The 13,877-nt window shown below is 33.5% G+C and overlaps 2 protein-coding genes across 9 annotated transcripts; both read left to right on the forward strand.

Annotated features, from left to right (window-relative positions):
- The first annotated feature begins 778 nt into the window (after positions 1 to 778).
- LOC123676528 (2-acylglycerol O-acyltransferase 2-like) lies at positions 779 to 7,922 on the forward strand. Of its 6 annotated transcripts, none has more exons than XM_045612460.1 (3): positions 779 to 921; positions 5,325 to 6,177; positions 7,575 to 7,922. In XM_045612460.1, the coding sequence occupies exons 2-3, from the start codon at positions 5,325 to 5,327 to the stop codon at positions 7,730 to 7,732; spliced, it is 1,011 nt and encodes a 336-aa protein (XP_045468416.1). In that variant the 5' UTR covers positions 779 to 921; the 3' UTR covers positions 7,733 to 7,922. The 6 variants fall into 6 exon arrangements, with proteins under 6 accessions (XP_045468416.1, XP_045468415.1, XP_045468413.1 ...); XM_045612459.1 differs by lacking the exon at positions 779 to 921 and adding an exon at positions 1,202 to 1,464; XM_045612457.1 differs by lacking the exon at positions 779 to 921 and adding an exon at positions 1,204 to 1,617.
- A 999-nt stretch (positions 7,923 to 8,921) lies between these two features.
- Positions 8,922 to 13,822, forward strand: LOC123676526 (2-acylglycerol O-acyltransferase 1-like). Of its 3 annotated transcripts, none has more exons than XM_045612453.1 (3): positions 8,922 to 9,158; positions 11,588 to 12,452; positions 13,445 to 13,822. In XM_045612453.1, the coding sequence occupies exons 2-3, from the start codon at positions 11,588 to 11,590 to the stop codon at positions 13,600 to 13,602; spliced, it is 1,023 nt and encodes a 340-aa protein (XP_045468409.1). In that variant the 5' UTR covers positions 8,922 to 9,158; the 3' UTR covers positions 13,603 to 13,822. The 3 variants fall into 3 exon arrangements, with proteins under 3 accessions (XP_045468409.1, XP_045468410.1, XP_045468408.1); XM_045612454.1 differs by lacking the exon at positions 8,922 to 9,158 and adding an exon at positions 11,054 to 11,220; XM_045612452.1 differs by lacking the exon at positions 8,922 to 9,158 and adding an exon at positions 11,332 to 11,478.
- Positions 13,823 to 13,877: the final 55 nt, after the last annotated feature.

Raw genomic sequence — 13,877 nt, forward strand, 5'->3', positions numbered from 1 at the left:
TAAAATAGAGGGAAGGAGAGGCCCCAGAAGAAAACAACACTCTTGGCTGCGAAATATTAGAGATTGGTGTGGAGTGCAGGATGCAGAGACGTTATTCCGAATGACGGAGAACAACATGCTAACTTTGGCAGACATTAATTGAAGAGATGGGACATTGACTCCAACGTACAAGTTGTATATGGGACCGGAAGAAGAAGAAGAATCATTTTCCAAGAGGAGGATGTGTATTATTAATTTAATTACCTATTTAATAATTGTAATGATAAAATACATACGTTTGATATGAGATGTGCGCATTGTATCAAATTCACATGAAAAAAGGAAGTATTTTTTCCATTTCTCAACATGCATCATCGCTCAAGAGGGAGGCGCGTCTCCCTGTGTCCGCCCTTAAGCTGAGCTGTTATAGAAAACGACCTTTGTACTTTGAAGGAGAGCGAAATTAAAATTAGCTACACAAAATGAATACAATTTGAAATTTGAAGATATATATATGGTCTTCATAAAAATCATCTCAATATCAAAATTGATCATTGTAATAATAATAAGTTTATTCTTCCTTTAAGACACCATACAAAAGGTATATAGGATAAGTCAACATGAAAAAAAATATATACACATATAAAATCTAAGACAAAATATCAACATAATATTTCCCAACTGAATAATAAAATTTTTTCAACAAAAATTCCTTATATTCAAGTTTGAATTTGCGTAAGTCCGGTGATTTCACAGAAGATAAGTGATTGAATAACTTAATGCTCTGATATAGAGGAGAGCATTCAAATTTGTGAGTTCGGTGCTTAGACACTAAAAGAATCTGTGAATTTTTGGTCTAGTACTCATGGTTACTGGATAGTTTTGCCTAGTTTTTCTCGTTTTCTTTTGCATATACAAGACATTTCAAGATATAAATGCAAGGTAAGGGCAATAACCTATTCGCATTAAATACTGGCCGACATCTTGTTCGAGGACTCAAATTAAATAGGTATCGTCCTTATTATTCTTTCCTGTGCGATAAAGATTCTTGAGATATCTTGTGTATTATCATTCTTAATTAAAAATTGGTGAACTATATCTTTCCAATTGCGAAACCCGCGATAAGTAAACTCAAAATATTTCAAAGGCCACTACGATTTTACAATCATTCATTATAAAGATCACTATTACGGCTCTGACTTCAATCATAAGAGGATCAACATTCTACAGAAATGCAATATCTAGTTCAGTGTTTATTTATTATCAGTTCTCACTACAAACCTGATTAAAACATGTAAAATAATGCCGTCTTCTTAAAGGGTGATAATAATTTAACGGTTAGCTTGCTGATAAGTTCTTTTCATACCGTGAACGAACGGTTTCTGTTGGAATGTGAATTCATCAAGTAGTAATAAGTGTGGTACAAAACAAACTACAAAGAATCCATTGATATATTTAGTGTGTTATTGACGACTCCATTCCTCAGTACGTTTTTTGAAAAATAGTGATCTCATTTTTCTGGAGCAACCTTATTCAGATTATCTATATAAAATTCCTTGTTCACCAGAACACCAGACATTAATCGATTCTGTGCTTGCATCAAACATTGAAAACGTCGTGTTATTACATAATGCGAAGGTAAGCTTAAACAGGGGCGTAATAGCCTAATCGATGTGATTTCACACGAAATTATGACAAAATTTTTGTGCCAATCAGACTTGGGCTTGTAATCTTGAAACATAGCAAATTTCAAAAAGTTATTAACTATATATTTATCCTTATATTTTCATTCACATAAAAATTTAAGATAAATATGGATTAAACCATTTTGTAAGCTTTGGGGACACACTCTGTTTTGCTTTGATTTCTTATTAACCCTTCAAGAATTAGTAGAAAATCAAAGTAACGAATTCAATTGCCATTTTAATTTCATTTGTTTATCAACAAATAACCCTTCTGTGAGTAAAGAGAATAATTTAATGTGGATAAATTACGGATTTTGGTTTAACCACAGAATATCTTTCTCGGTCGAATGATTTTCAAGATGCAGGAATTAAGATATATACCAGAAGACTGAAGAACAGAATTTTCGTGGGGTTAAAAGTACACGGCAGAAGATGCAGAATATTTCTTTCAAAAAATTAGTAAATTTCAATGAAAAAATCGATTTTATCCAAATTAGATCATTTCAATGCCGAAAGTTTTTCTTATACAGGGTGTTTCACCATAAATTAGACAGAGATCAAATTTTCTGCCTTAAAAGAGGTCAACTCTGCATAATGCAAAAAAATTAATATATGATTTTTTAATTTTTCCGAAAATATGATTCTAAGATGTTCATTTTGATCATGATTGGTGACAAGGAGATCAATACTTTGATACACGACATTCATTTCCGTCCATTTTTCAAACAACAACAATTGTATCGTCACTTAACCTTCAATTTCTCGATCCAGACCAAACTTTATATTCCGAAATTTTGACGCATATCTTTTGAAACTAACGAGAAAAAAAAGTGGTATGGTACTGGTGTTGCAATCTGTGCGCCGGGGACTTTTACTGAGTGACGTGCGTGTTTGATGTACAGCAGTAGATTTTACTATTATTCCCCTAGTGATTACCGTATGGTAGATCATTAAAAACGAACCAAAACTCATTTTTCAAATGAGGTTGTGAAAAATTAACTCACGTATTACGGATAGCTACTTGATAATCATTGGGATGTGGAAATTTCAGTTCGAATGAAGGCTACACAGCCTAAACAAGCAATAATTTAGATTTTTTTTAACGTTTTATTGATGTAGGTTCAATTGTATTCAATTCTAATTAACCAACAAATTTCCGAGGAACTTTTGAACTAATGAGAATTGTTTCATTCGTGACTAAAACTGTATTTAATTAACCATGAAAGTTGTATTTCTGTGAGTATAGTTTATTTGAATTGTTGTATAATTAGAATTTGATAACAGAGAAAGTATCCAGATTATTTTAGTTGTTTAACCGTCAGTTCTTATCTAGTCAATTTTTTGAGTGAATATTCGAAAAAGTGAGAAATATTTTTACCTTTTCGTATTTGATTGTTCCAAAGGTTAGTAAAGATTAAATATTTTATAACATCTATAAAAAATGGAAGCATTGACAGTCAGGATTACCTATCTTTGATATAATTATATTTTGATAATTAAAATATTCGGTGGACACCAAGATCTCAGGATTTAACACCGTTAAATTTTTTTAATATTTCCTCATTGTCAGAGTGTTATGGTTATTGTTATGGTTCACATTTAAAGAAATATAAGTTTAAAATATAACTGATTTCCATTGAAAACAAATGGTTACACCAATGGATTCTATCGCAAAAAGTGCATGAAGAATGTTTTCGTTTCAAGTTTATATCGCCTGTAATAAATAAGTTATAAGAACCTTTCATTTCAAGCCATTTTCCAATTTTTTCGTATAGATTGAAAATATGAATTTATGAGGTTGTGGTCTTCACCGAATGAATTCTCTCAAAAATCGAGCCTGAAAAGTGCCACTCAATTTTTCTATAGTTCGAAGAGGTTCTGAGATCCTCTCACCAGACAACGAATATGGGACACCCTATACACAATTCGCACCACAACTTCTTTATTAGATTTTTATTAGCATGTTTTTTAAATTTTTTATCATAATTCGCTGGTTGTGATTTAATTGCTTCAATAAACATTTCGATGTCTAGTAATTGGCATGATTCAGGGAGGACGAGACTGCAACTGACGAACTGAGACTTTAAATCGCCAGTCTACGGAGACAGGAATGAAAATGTGTGTATTATTTTTGCAGGCAACAATCAAGTTCTCTGGTGAATAGAGCATGTTGGAATTTTTTAGTTGCCGCAACTCAATATATCTAATCGCTAGGTTCTCATAAGAACTAACGGGTGTTTTTTTTCGAGGTATATAAATTTAAGTTGGTTTTACTGTTCAAGATGGCGACCGATTTAACAGCTGTCAAATGATTTCTTCTCAGTTTGGTTTGGCAATTCATTAAGAATAGACTCACGCCTGAACAACGCTTGCAAATAGTGCAATTTTATTTCGAAAATAATGGTTCTGTGCGGAATCCGTATCGCGCACTACTTCCATTTTTTGTTTAGCGATGAAGCGCACTTCTGGTCGACTGGCTACGTCAACAAACAAAACTGCCGCATTTGGAGTGAAGCTAATCCTCAAGTGTATGTCGAAAGACCGTTACATCCAGAAAAACTGACTGTTAGGTGCCCTTTATGGGCTGGTGGAATCATTTCTTCAAAAACGATGATGGAAAGATCGTTACAGTCAATAGTGATCGGTAAAGAGCCATGATTACTAACTTTTTCATTCCTGAATTGAACAACCATGATGTCTAGGAGCTGTGGTTCCAACAAAACGGTGCAACATGTCACACAGCTCGTGCCACAATCGATTTATTGAAAGACACGTTTGGTGACCGCCTAATTTCACGTTTTGGACCTGTGAATTGGCCTCCAAGATCTTGTGATTTAACACCGCTAGACTACTTTCTGTGGGGCTATGTAAAGTCATTGGTCTATGCGGATAAGCCACAAACCCTTGACCATTTTGAAGACAACATTCGCCGTGTTATTGCCGATATACGGCCACAAATGTTGGAAAAAGTCATCGAAAATTGGACGTCCAGATTGGACTACATCCGAGCCAGCCGTGGCGGTCATATGCCAGAAATCATATTTAAAATGTAATGCCACAAGATTATCTTGCGGATAAATAAAATTCATGTCAATCGAATAATCCATCGTTGTTTTATTGCAATTTAAAGTTCTGTAGCTCTAAAAAAACACCCTTTAATATGTTCTATTTCTGGGATTGAAAAGTTGCTTGACCAATGTTACCAATGGTTTTATGAAGCACTGTAAAAAAATGCAATGACAGATGATGCTGAAATATGCGAGAACATGGAAAATATTTTTGTGCTGAAAGAAAATAAAACCACTGTATGACAGTGATTTCAGTTCGAAATTTAAAGAACAATTCACCATTTAATGGAACCATACATGGGCGCCCGCAGGGGAGGGCCAGGGGGGGCCGTGGCCCCCCCTGAGATTTTGATTGCCTCATTTTTCAGCACAACACACTCAATATTACTTTCTCAATCCAAAGGGCATGGAAAAAAGGAAAGTAATGGATTCTCAACAATTTTCCGGTTTTCAATGACAATCATGGACGCCTTATCGTTTTTCAATAATTTTTTTTTTGCCCCCCCTGAGAAAAATTTCTGCGGGCGCCCATGGAACCATACGTGATATACTGCATGCTTTTAAATTATTAACTCCATTTATTGAATTTCAGATGGAATCTACAACTCCTAAAGATAGCAAGTGCCAGCGAATGCTACAACTTCTGGCTGTTATAGCTATGGTAATACTTCAAGTACCCGGTTTCTTGTTGTTGGCTCCTTTAACTTTGTACCTAATCCTATACACAAAATACTGGTGGTTTTGTTTGATGTATGTTGCTTGGTATTCAACAGTTGATAAGAAATCGTGTGTAACCGGTGAAAGAAGATCCGAATGGGTTAGGTCATGGTCATGGTGGGATTATGCTACTGACTATTATCCACTGAAGGTGGTTAAGCTTCCTTGGGGCAAATTAGATCCAAGACGAAATTATCTTTTTTGCTATTTTCCTCATGGTATGTTATCTGCCAGCTCGTTTTTAACAATAGCAACAAATGCAACGGAATTTGGAAAATATTTTCCTCGTCATGAACGATATCTTCATACTTTGAATTTATTCTTCAAAGTTCCTTTTTTGAGGGAACTTGGCCTCTGTGTTGGAGGTCTGGATGCGTCAAAAGAAGCCCTCGTCAACATTCTGAGTAAGGAAGGCGGAGGCTACATATCTACTTTGGTAGTTGGGGGCGCTCAAGAAGCATACTTTTGCAAACCTGGAGTTCATAAGATTATTTACAAGAAAAGAAAGGGCTTCATCAAGATAGCTATAATGCAAGGTGCTCCTCTTGTTCCTGTCTATTGTTTCGGTGAAAACGAATTATATACTCAGGTGGAAGTGGCGACAGATTCATATTTCCACAAGTTTAGGGAGATTATAAGAACAAAATTAGGATTTTCATTGATTTTCCCTATTGGAAGAAAGGGTTTGCTTGCTATCATACCAAGACGCAAACCGTTGACGATTGTTGGTGAGTGGAATTATTTTTACATATTTTGATTATTGACTATTTTCTTTTATTGAACTCAAATCTATTCTTCATATTATAAAATCAGCAGTTCTATAATTTTTATACCGAATTCCAATAATGAAAGTGAATTATAAATTCAGGAGAATATGCCTATCTTAACGGGAAATTCACACTGAAAATTTGAATTCCTTCTCATTCTCTTTTATTCTTCAAGGAGGCTATGTTGGATAATTTTTGGCAAGAAGGACTTAACTAATTCGAAACATTACATTATTATTACTTCAATAACTGAAAATTAAAACAATGTTATAATACTAGATTTATAAGTAAAAAACTGATTTTTTTTCAAATTTTAAGTATTACTGACGGGTCACTGTCAGTAAAAGTACCTTCTGTACCATTTCATATTGTCATTATATGAAATTTGCTGAATCTGTCACATAGGACAATACAGGTTGTTCCAAATTGAGTCGGCACCATTGCCAACTCCGTTATTATTGATGCTACGATTTCGGTTAAATGGGCAAACTGGTAGCATTTTGAGTGGTCTTCTCGATGCCGAAAAAAAAAATTGACAGTCGCGTTATCATAATATTTCATAAAATGATATTTTTCTCAATGTAACACCCTATATTTTTTCATGTATTTCGATTCGTAATAACATTCTCAACAACAAAGCTAATATAACCTTTCTTCCTAAGGTGGAAAATGAGCGACTTATTTTGAAATATTTATTTCTTTCACTAGTACAAAAAATGTATTTGTTTTGGCAAATAAAACCACATGATTGTCCAAACAACCATTTTTTGTAATTTTACGAATGACCTTATTTTGTTACTAATAGCAAAATAAGACAGTAAAAAGAAAAAGTGCGCTGGGATGCGAACTCGTGACTTAATTTGGAACACCCTGTATATATTATATACCTACTGCTCTTTAAAAGCTAGGGAACTTGAAAATTTGATATACAATATTTACTCTTTTGAAATCATTGTTTCAAGTAGCATACCTAGTGAAATAAGAAAAAATGACAAAAATTGCCTATGTGTTTTTATGTACTTAGTTACATATACACATTTCAGAATATTTTATGAGTTATATGTGTTGTTCGAAAAATTCAGTGTTCCCTAACATTTGAGGAGCAGTATATATTTTGCTGTTCAAATGTCCAGAACTAGCGTACATCTTCTAAATCTTCAGAATATGATAGGCAAGGTACTTAAGAAGGAAGTTGTCAGATTTGTCATGATATATAAACTCCTGGGAAAGGATTTTCGTAGGATATTAGAAAGAAATTTCGAAATGATAGCAGTTCTGGTTAAATTCTGGCCAACCGGCTGAAATCTCAATCTTAAGATACATTCAGAATTTAATTCGATTTCTTTTTCAACTTTCAGTGGGAGAACCAATAGATGTCCAGAAAACCGAAAATCCAACCCAAGAACAGATCGACAATTTGCATAAACTTTTTGAGAAGAAACTAGTGGAGCTATTTGAGAGTCAGAAGAGATTCTATTTGAAAGATCACGAATCGGCACATTTAGAAATATGTTAATACTGTTTACGTATTATTTCTGACGATTCTGATGATTTCAATAGGATTTATGTTTTTGTATAATTATGAATACATTTTTGTAATTCTCAATGAGATATTGATTTTCTAAAACAAAAATAATATTGATCAGTGTTAATTTGAGTAGGTAAATGGTTAACATATTCCATTAAATTTTTATACATTCATTCTATACAGCGTTCTCGTACAAATTATTTTCCACTAATTTTGCTAACTCAGGATTATTAATGAATAATTACATAAAATACATAACTAGGTTGTAAGTGAATTCTCATTATGAATACAAGTAAAGATTAAATTTTTAAATATATCTAACGGCATATCTTATCAATATCTTATTTTAAGCAGCATGACATGTCAACAAGTTCTCGAGATAAATGCTGCAGGTGTTTCTCAAGTAGGTACCAAAACTACTTTTATTTCGAAAGAAATAACAATTCTTGTCCCTATAGGCAGATTTTAGGTGAATTCCAAAGTCCAGTTGTCTCAAATTTCGATTTATTCATCTTATGAGAGTGGTTTGCATGGAATTACATACCTACAAATCTGATATCACTTCCTGCAGGTTCTGAAATCAAAATTCATTTCGAAAAAACTAATTATTCTAGAACCTATAGTTTGATAGCTATTGTTGAAAGGCTTAAGCTTTTTACTCTGAAAATGGCTCAATAACTCAATTATTTGAGAAGTAACTATCTGTATTATTTGAGACAGATTTTGATATAATATTATTGAAAAAATTATGAAAATTAAAGAGCCTCATACTTGGATTATTCCATTTTCGTCACTCCTGCATATTGACACTCGACAAGAAACTTAATATCTAAAATAGTTGAAATTTTCCTGCCACCTTGCAGACAAGATGAATATAAAATTAGCTGACCATTTATGATGATGATACCTAATTTGGGAATTCCTTGTTTTAACCAAAATGACGTAAGGTATAGACTGCTGGTTAAAAATATATTCCTAGTAAAAATACCTGTCACCTAATTAAAACAACACAAAAAAGTTCGTACACTTAATGAATTGTGTTTGACAAAAATATATGAAATTGAAATTTTGGAGAATGCTCCATGAATATCGAAAGTCATTGTATACACGATATTATTCACCTCGTGAACTTGGAATAATCAGAAGTTCCATTGGTTCAGAGCTCAGTTTAGAGTAAATGAATCATTTTCTGGATACTGCTGCGTTGTAGTCGTTACTCATCAAGGCATTTTCAAGTTGGGAGATAAATATCTGATAAGTTTCTTTGTGACAGGAAATTGAAACATGCGATAAAATATTACACCAACAACCTGACGTTCATTGGTGAGACAGTTCATGAATGAGATAAATTATGTTAAGACGATCAGAAATTGAAATTTTATTGTTTCATCTGCTACTGCCAACAATATAAAAAGTAAGTGAATTATTGACATATTTTGATGTGATTAACTGGTAATGAATGAATCATGCATAAACATTATGTATTACTTAGGTACCTTGCATGATTGGTTGCATATAGTTAGATAAATACTGCTCCTCTCTGATATACGACAAACTGAAACATATGTATGTAGTTGATTTTAAACTAATGTAAAGTTGAAGTGTCTGAACATTTTTGAGCGTTTGTTCCCTGAACAGATCGTTCTATCTTTTCGTCACAATTTCTGTAGATGTCTGTATCTAGATATCTAGAAACTTTCCCCATTTTTTTGAATTTTGCGCCGAGAGTGGTCTTAAACGATATGGTTTGACCCATTGATGACGAACCCGTGGTCAAAACCATTATATATCTGGCCGTAAACCCGATAACTCTTGAACGGAGAGACTAATAAACTTGAAACTTTCAATGTAGGTTTAAAAACACTGACGTAAAGTAAGGAAATTTTGAGCGCCCGCTCATTTTATGCTCCAATTGGAGACCACGTGAGTGCATACAGCTCTATGGTTTTCAATTGGCGCATGAAGAAACCAGCTTCTGACTTTCCCGAATCCCGATTTGTACATATTAACCTCATCCAGATTTCTGAATAATAATGCTGAGGTGCAATTCGATTTGGAAGGAGTTTGCAGACTTCTGAGCAGATCATATGAGCAATATGATCTGCTGAGTTGAGACTCTTTCAGATAAAATATGCAGTAATTTCAAATTCGGACTATGTTCCTGTTTATTCAAGTGGTCTCTATTTGATGTTGTTGAAATTAATGTTTCCAAATAGTTTGGCGGATTTCTTTGATTTGGTTTATCTTTAATTAATATTATCAGTAGATATTAAAAAGAGTTGAGTAATCTAATCCCTTTGAACAAGTATGCGTGAAAAGTATACCTACTGTCAGCCCCATAACAAAACATGAGATGCGGAGCATTTTTGAAATTATTAATTTTAGGCACAACATGTTCAGACAAAAACTCACTAGGCAAAAAATATTCAGGGCGTGCCATTTGAAAAAATGAACTTATTGACATTTTTTAAAGGTCATTTTTAAAGAATTGCTGTGTCTTCCGGACCACCTGTAGAGTGATCCGAAAATTGACGGAAGACTTGACAACTTTTTGGGAATTCAAGTAAAAATGAATTGGACATTTATTTCGAACGGTTTTCAAGATATGATATTCAATTTAAACCATTAAAACCATACAATTTTTCGAGAAAAGTGGCTTACGTCAAAAAGTACCACAGTTAAAGGATGACAAGCGGGTTATTTCGAAATCAGAATTTCATGGAGATTATATAAAGTATGATATAAAAATTTGCATTCCCATTAAAAAAAAACGGGGTGGTATCGTGTTTCATCAATTTGGGATCAGCCTGTAGAGCCAAAAATAATTTAAGCTTATGCACGATTCGATTCCGTCGAAATTTGAATCATTCTCCTAGGCCAACATTTATAGGAGTTATCGACCGATCAAGCACTATTGACTCACCCAGTATAATAATAACTATATAAAGTTCTGTAGTCCTTAAGGATGCAATATGCCCAGGAAGAGCGCCCAGAAATCACTTCTTCTGTCCTAATTTTCAATCGTTTGAGATTGGCGTTAAGAATTTGCACCGTAAGATCACGGGTTGAAACTATCGAATATTTGAATTTCCTGAATATTTTATGTATTGAGTTGAATATGAGAGGAATAATATGAGAGATATCAATATTTTGATGCACAATTTTGATCAATTCGAGAATGAACGACTGTTCACTGTATTTTGTCCTTGGATTTGTAGCAATTTTGCAATTTTGCGAACTAAAACATAGATAGAAGACGAATTGATATGGGAGTAATGAACTATTCCATTTCACTAGTCTTCGTCTGAAGTGAAAGTTAGTGGTCGCATTATTTAGATAGGAAGAAGACAAATGACAAATTTTATCGAATAAATAATATTGAAATCAAGATTTGATACTTAAAAATAGCTTATAGTGAATCCAGTTAGTAAACTTTGCCCGGAAACACCAATAAAACACAATTTGAGTCCGTCAAGGTTAGTTTGTACAAATACAAGTTCTTATTTATGTCCAATAATTTCTTCCAAAATATGTATTTCTACTTACTTGAAAGAGAATTTATAAGTGACACTAATGAGAGCTATTCGAATATGTATTGGAAAAAAACTATTTCTGATATTTTTTCTGGTCGTTGAGCGCAGAAGATTTCGAAGTGTATAGTAGAGAGCACACTTCATTTGTGCGGTTTGATACTAGTATTTTATGTGAATGCTACTGGAATTGTGGAAATGCAGGTATTATTAATTGATTTCTTGTCAACAATCTTCTCCTCATGGGACTATTGTAACTGCTAATTTAAAAAAACTGATGAAGAAAACTACTGAAAATTATTGTTTGTTTCAGATGAGAATCAAGTTTGCTCCTCTTCACATACCTTTGGAGCGGCGTCTTCAAACTGTAGCTATAATTGCTTACGTCCTAGTGTTGTGTCTTGGTGCTAGCTTTTCAATACTGTTCTCAGTTTATTCACTTTTATACACCACGTACTTACGTTGGGTGTATTTGGGATACCTCTCTTGGATATTGTTTGATTTGAATAGTTGTGAGAGAGGGGGTAGACCGGTAGGATGGGTAAAAAACTGGACATGGTGGAAATACATAGCTGCTTACTTTCCCATACATTTGGTGAAGCTACCTTGGGGAGAATTGGATCCAAAACGGAATTATCTGCTGTGTTGTTTCCCTCATGGGATGATGGCAACAGGAGCATTCATTTCGATAGTTACAGAAGCCAACGACTTTTCCAAAAAGTTCCCTAACCATAAAATTTATATGCACACTTTGAGGTCTAATTTCTTCTTTCCTCTATTGAGAGAATTGATACTGAGCTTAGGAGTAGTGTCGGCCTCAGCACAGTCTCTGGACTATCTTCTTGGACAACCGGACGGTGGAAATTTAACTGCCCTCATAATTGGTGGCGCACAAGAAGCTTCTTTTACGAAACCACATCAATATAAATTGTTCCTCAGGAACCGCAAAGGTTTCGTTAAGCTGTCGCTAAGAAATGGATCACCGTTAGTTCCTGTTATGTCCTTTGGTGAAACTGATATTATGTCACAAGTTCAATTTGAAGATGGTTCCTTATTTAAGAAACTCCAGTTCACGGTGAAGAAGTATTTTGGATTTGTTCCGATAATACCGGTTGGAAGGGGAATATTCCAGTATACCTTTGGTATTCTACCTAGGAGGAAAGAAATATCTGTTGTAGGTGAGTTGTTTCAAGTCTTCTTTTATCTAAGTAAGTTCTGATGAAACAAACCTCCTGAAATTCGAGTGATTATTTACACATACTCATGACACCTAGTTAGTGTTGTTGGAACTTTTGCACGGCTGAAATGAAATTGTTATTGCAAAATTTGCTGTCAGTCAGATCTGTTGTTTCTATTTGTTCAAATTTTTAATAGTTCTGATGATTTCATATCTTCATGCTAAATCTTAATACGATCATCGAATCTGTTATTACACATAAATTGGGTATTCTTTTCAGACATTCTTCTTGAATTTTTTCTGGTTCTTCTACCGCGCATAACATTATATTTCGCAGGGCCGTATCTAGGGCGTGGAAAGGTGGCATTTGCTACGGGCGCTAGGTCCGCAGGGCCGCTCAAAAATTACAAAAGAAAAAATTGAAATTTTCATTATGGCAATACTTTCTATTTATTCAAATGTGCAAAAATACACGCTTCAATAACGTATAGAAATTGTTTTATCCAAATCAGTGCTCATTTGTACAAACCGAGAAAAATATATGAATAATAATTCATAGACGACTAACCTCCGTTCTTCTAGTATTCTAGTATTTTGGTCAAATTCTTGAATTTATTCATTTCCAAGTTGTTAGACTCTTACAAAGACCATCCAATTTATAATAATAATTTTAATAATCGAAATATCTCAAACCAATGAAATTTCGAACAATCTTGGGTTCATTTATTTCATGCAATCAGAAAATTCAATGAAGAATAAGGTGTTCCATGAGAAAGACATATGTTTAGTTATTTACACCTTTTTTGGTACATCCTGTGTATTTCCGAACAATTAGACCTAAAGGAGCCTCAAGGTACCTACTATGTTGAAAAAATTGGAAAATTTCAGTGCTTAATTGTCATAAAGCGTCCGTCAAAGATGGAACACCCTATATATTTGACGAAAAAAATTTTGATGAAATTAATTTTTATTGATTTAGTTAAATGTTTGCAGTTGGACAACCAATTGAGGTGAAAAAAACCGAGAACCCAACTCAAGAGGATATTGATAAACTACATCAGGAATTCATCACGAAGCTTACTGAACTTTTTGAAACACAAAAAAAAAATTATTTGAAAAATCATGAAAATGTTCATTTGGAAATAGTTTGATGGTCCTCAGCGATTTTCAAGTAACTTTTGTGTAAGGAATTATCTATTATGAGATAACTCTATCGAGAGGTACCTAATTATTGAAGATACTTTCAATTGATGATGAAATTAGAGTTTTGATAATACCTTTGGATTTATTGATTGATCTGAAAGGAAATATATGTATATACGAAAGGTTATCTGTGATTAATAAAATTTTGGAAGTATAGTATTAAAGGAGGTTTTGAAATTCTTTTATTCCTGGCAGTAATAATACCGATTTGTGAATCACAGGA

Source organism: Harmonia axyridis, chromosome 3, assembly GCF_914767665.1.
Source record: "Harmonia axyridis chromosome 3, icHarAxyr1.1, whole genome shotgun sequence".
Taxonomy (NCBI): domain Eukaryota; kingdom Metazoa; phylum Arthropoda; class Insecta; order Coleoptera; family Coccinellidae; genus Harmonia; species Harmonia axyridis.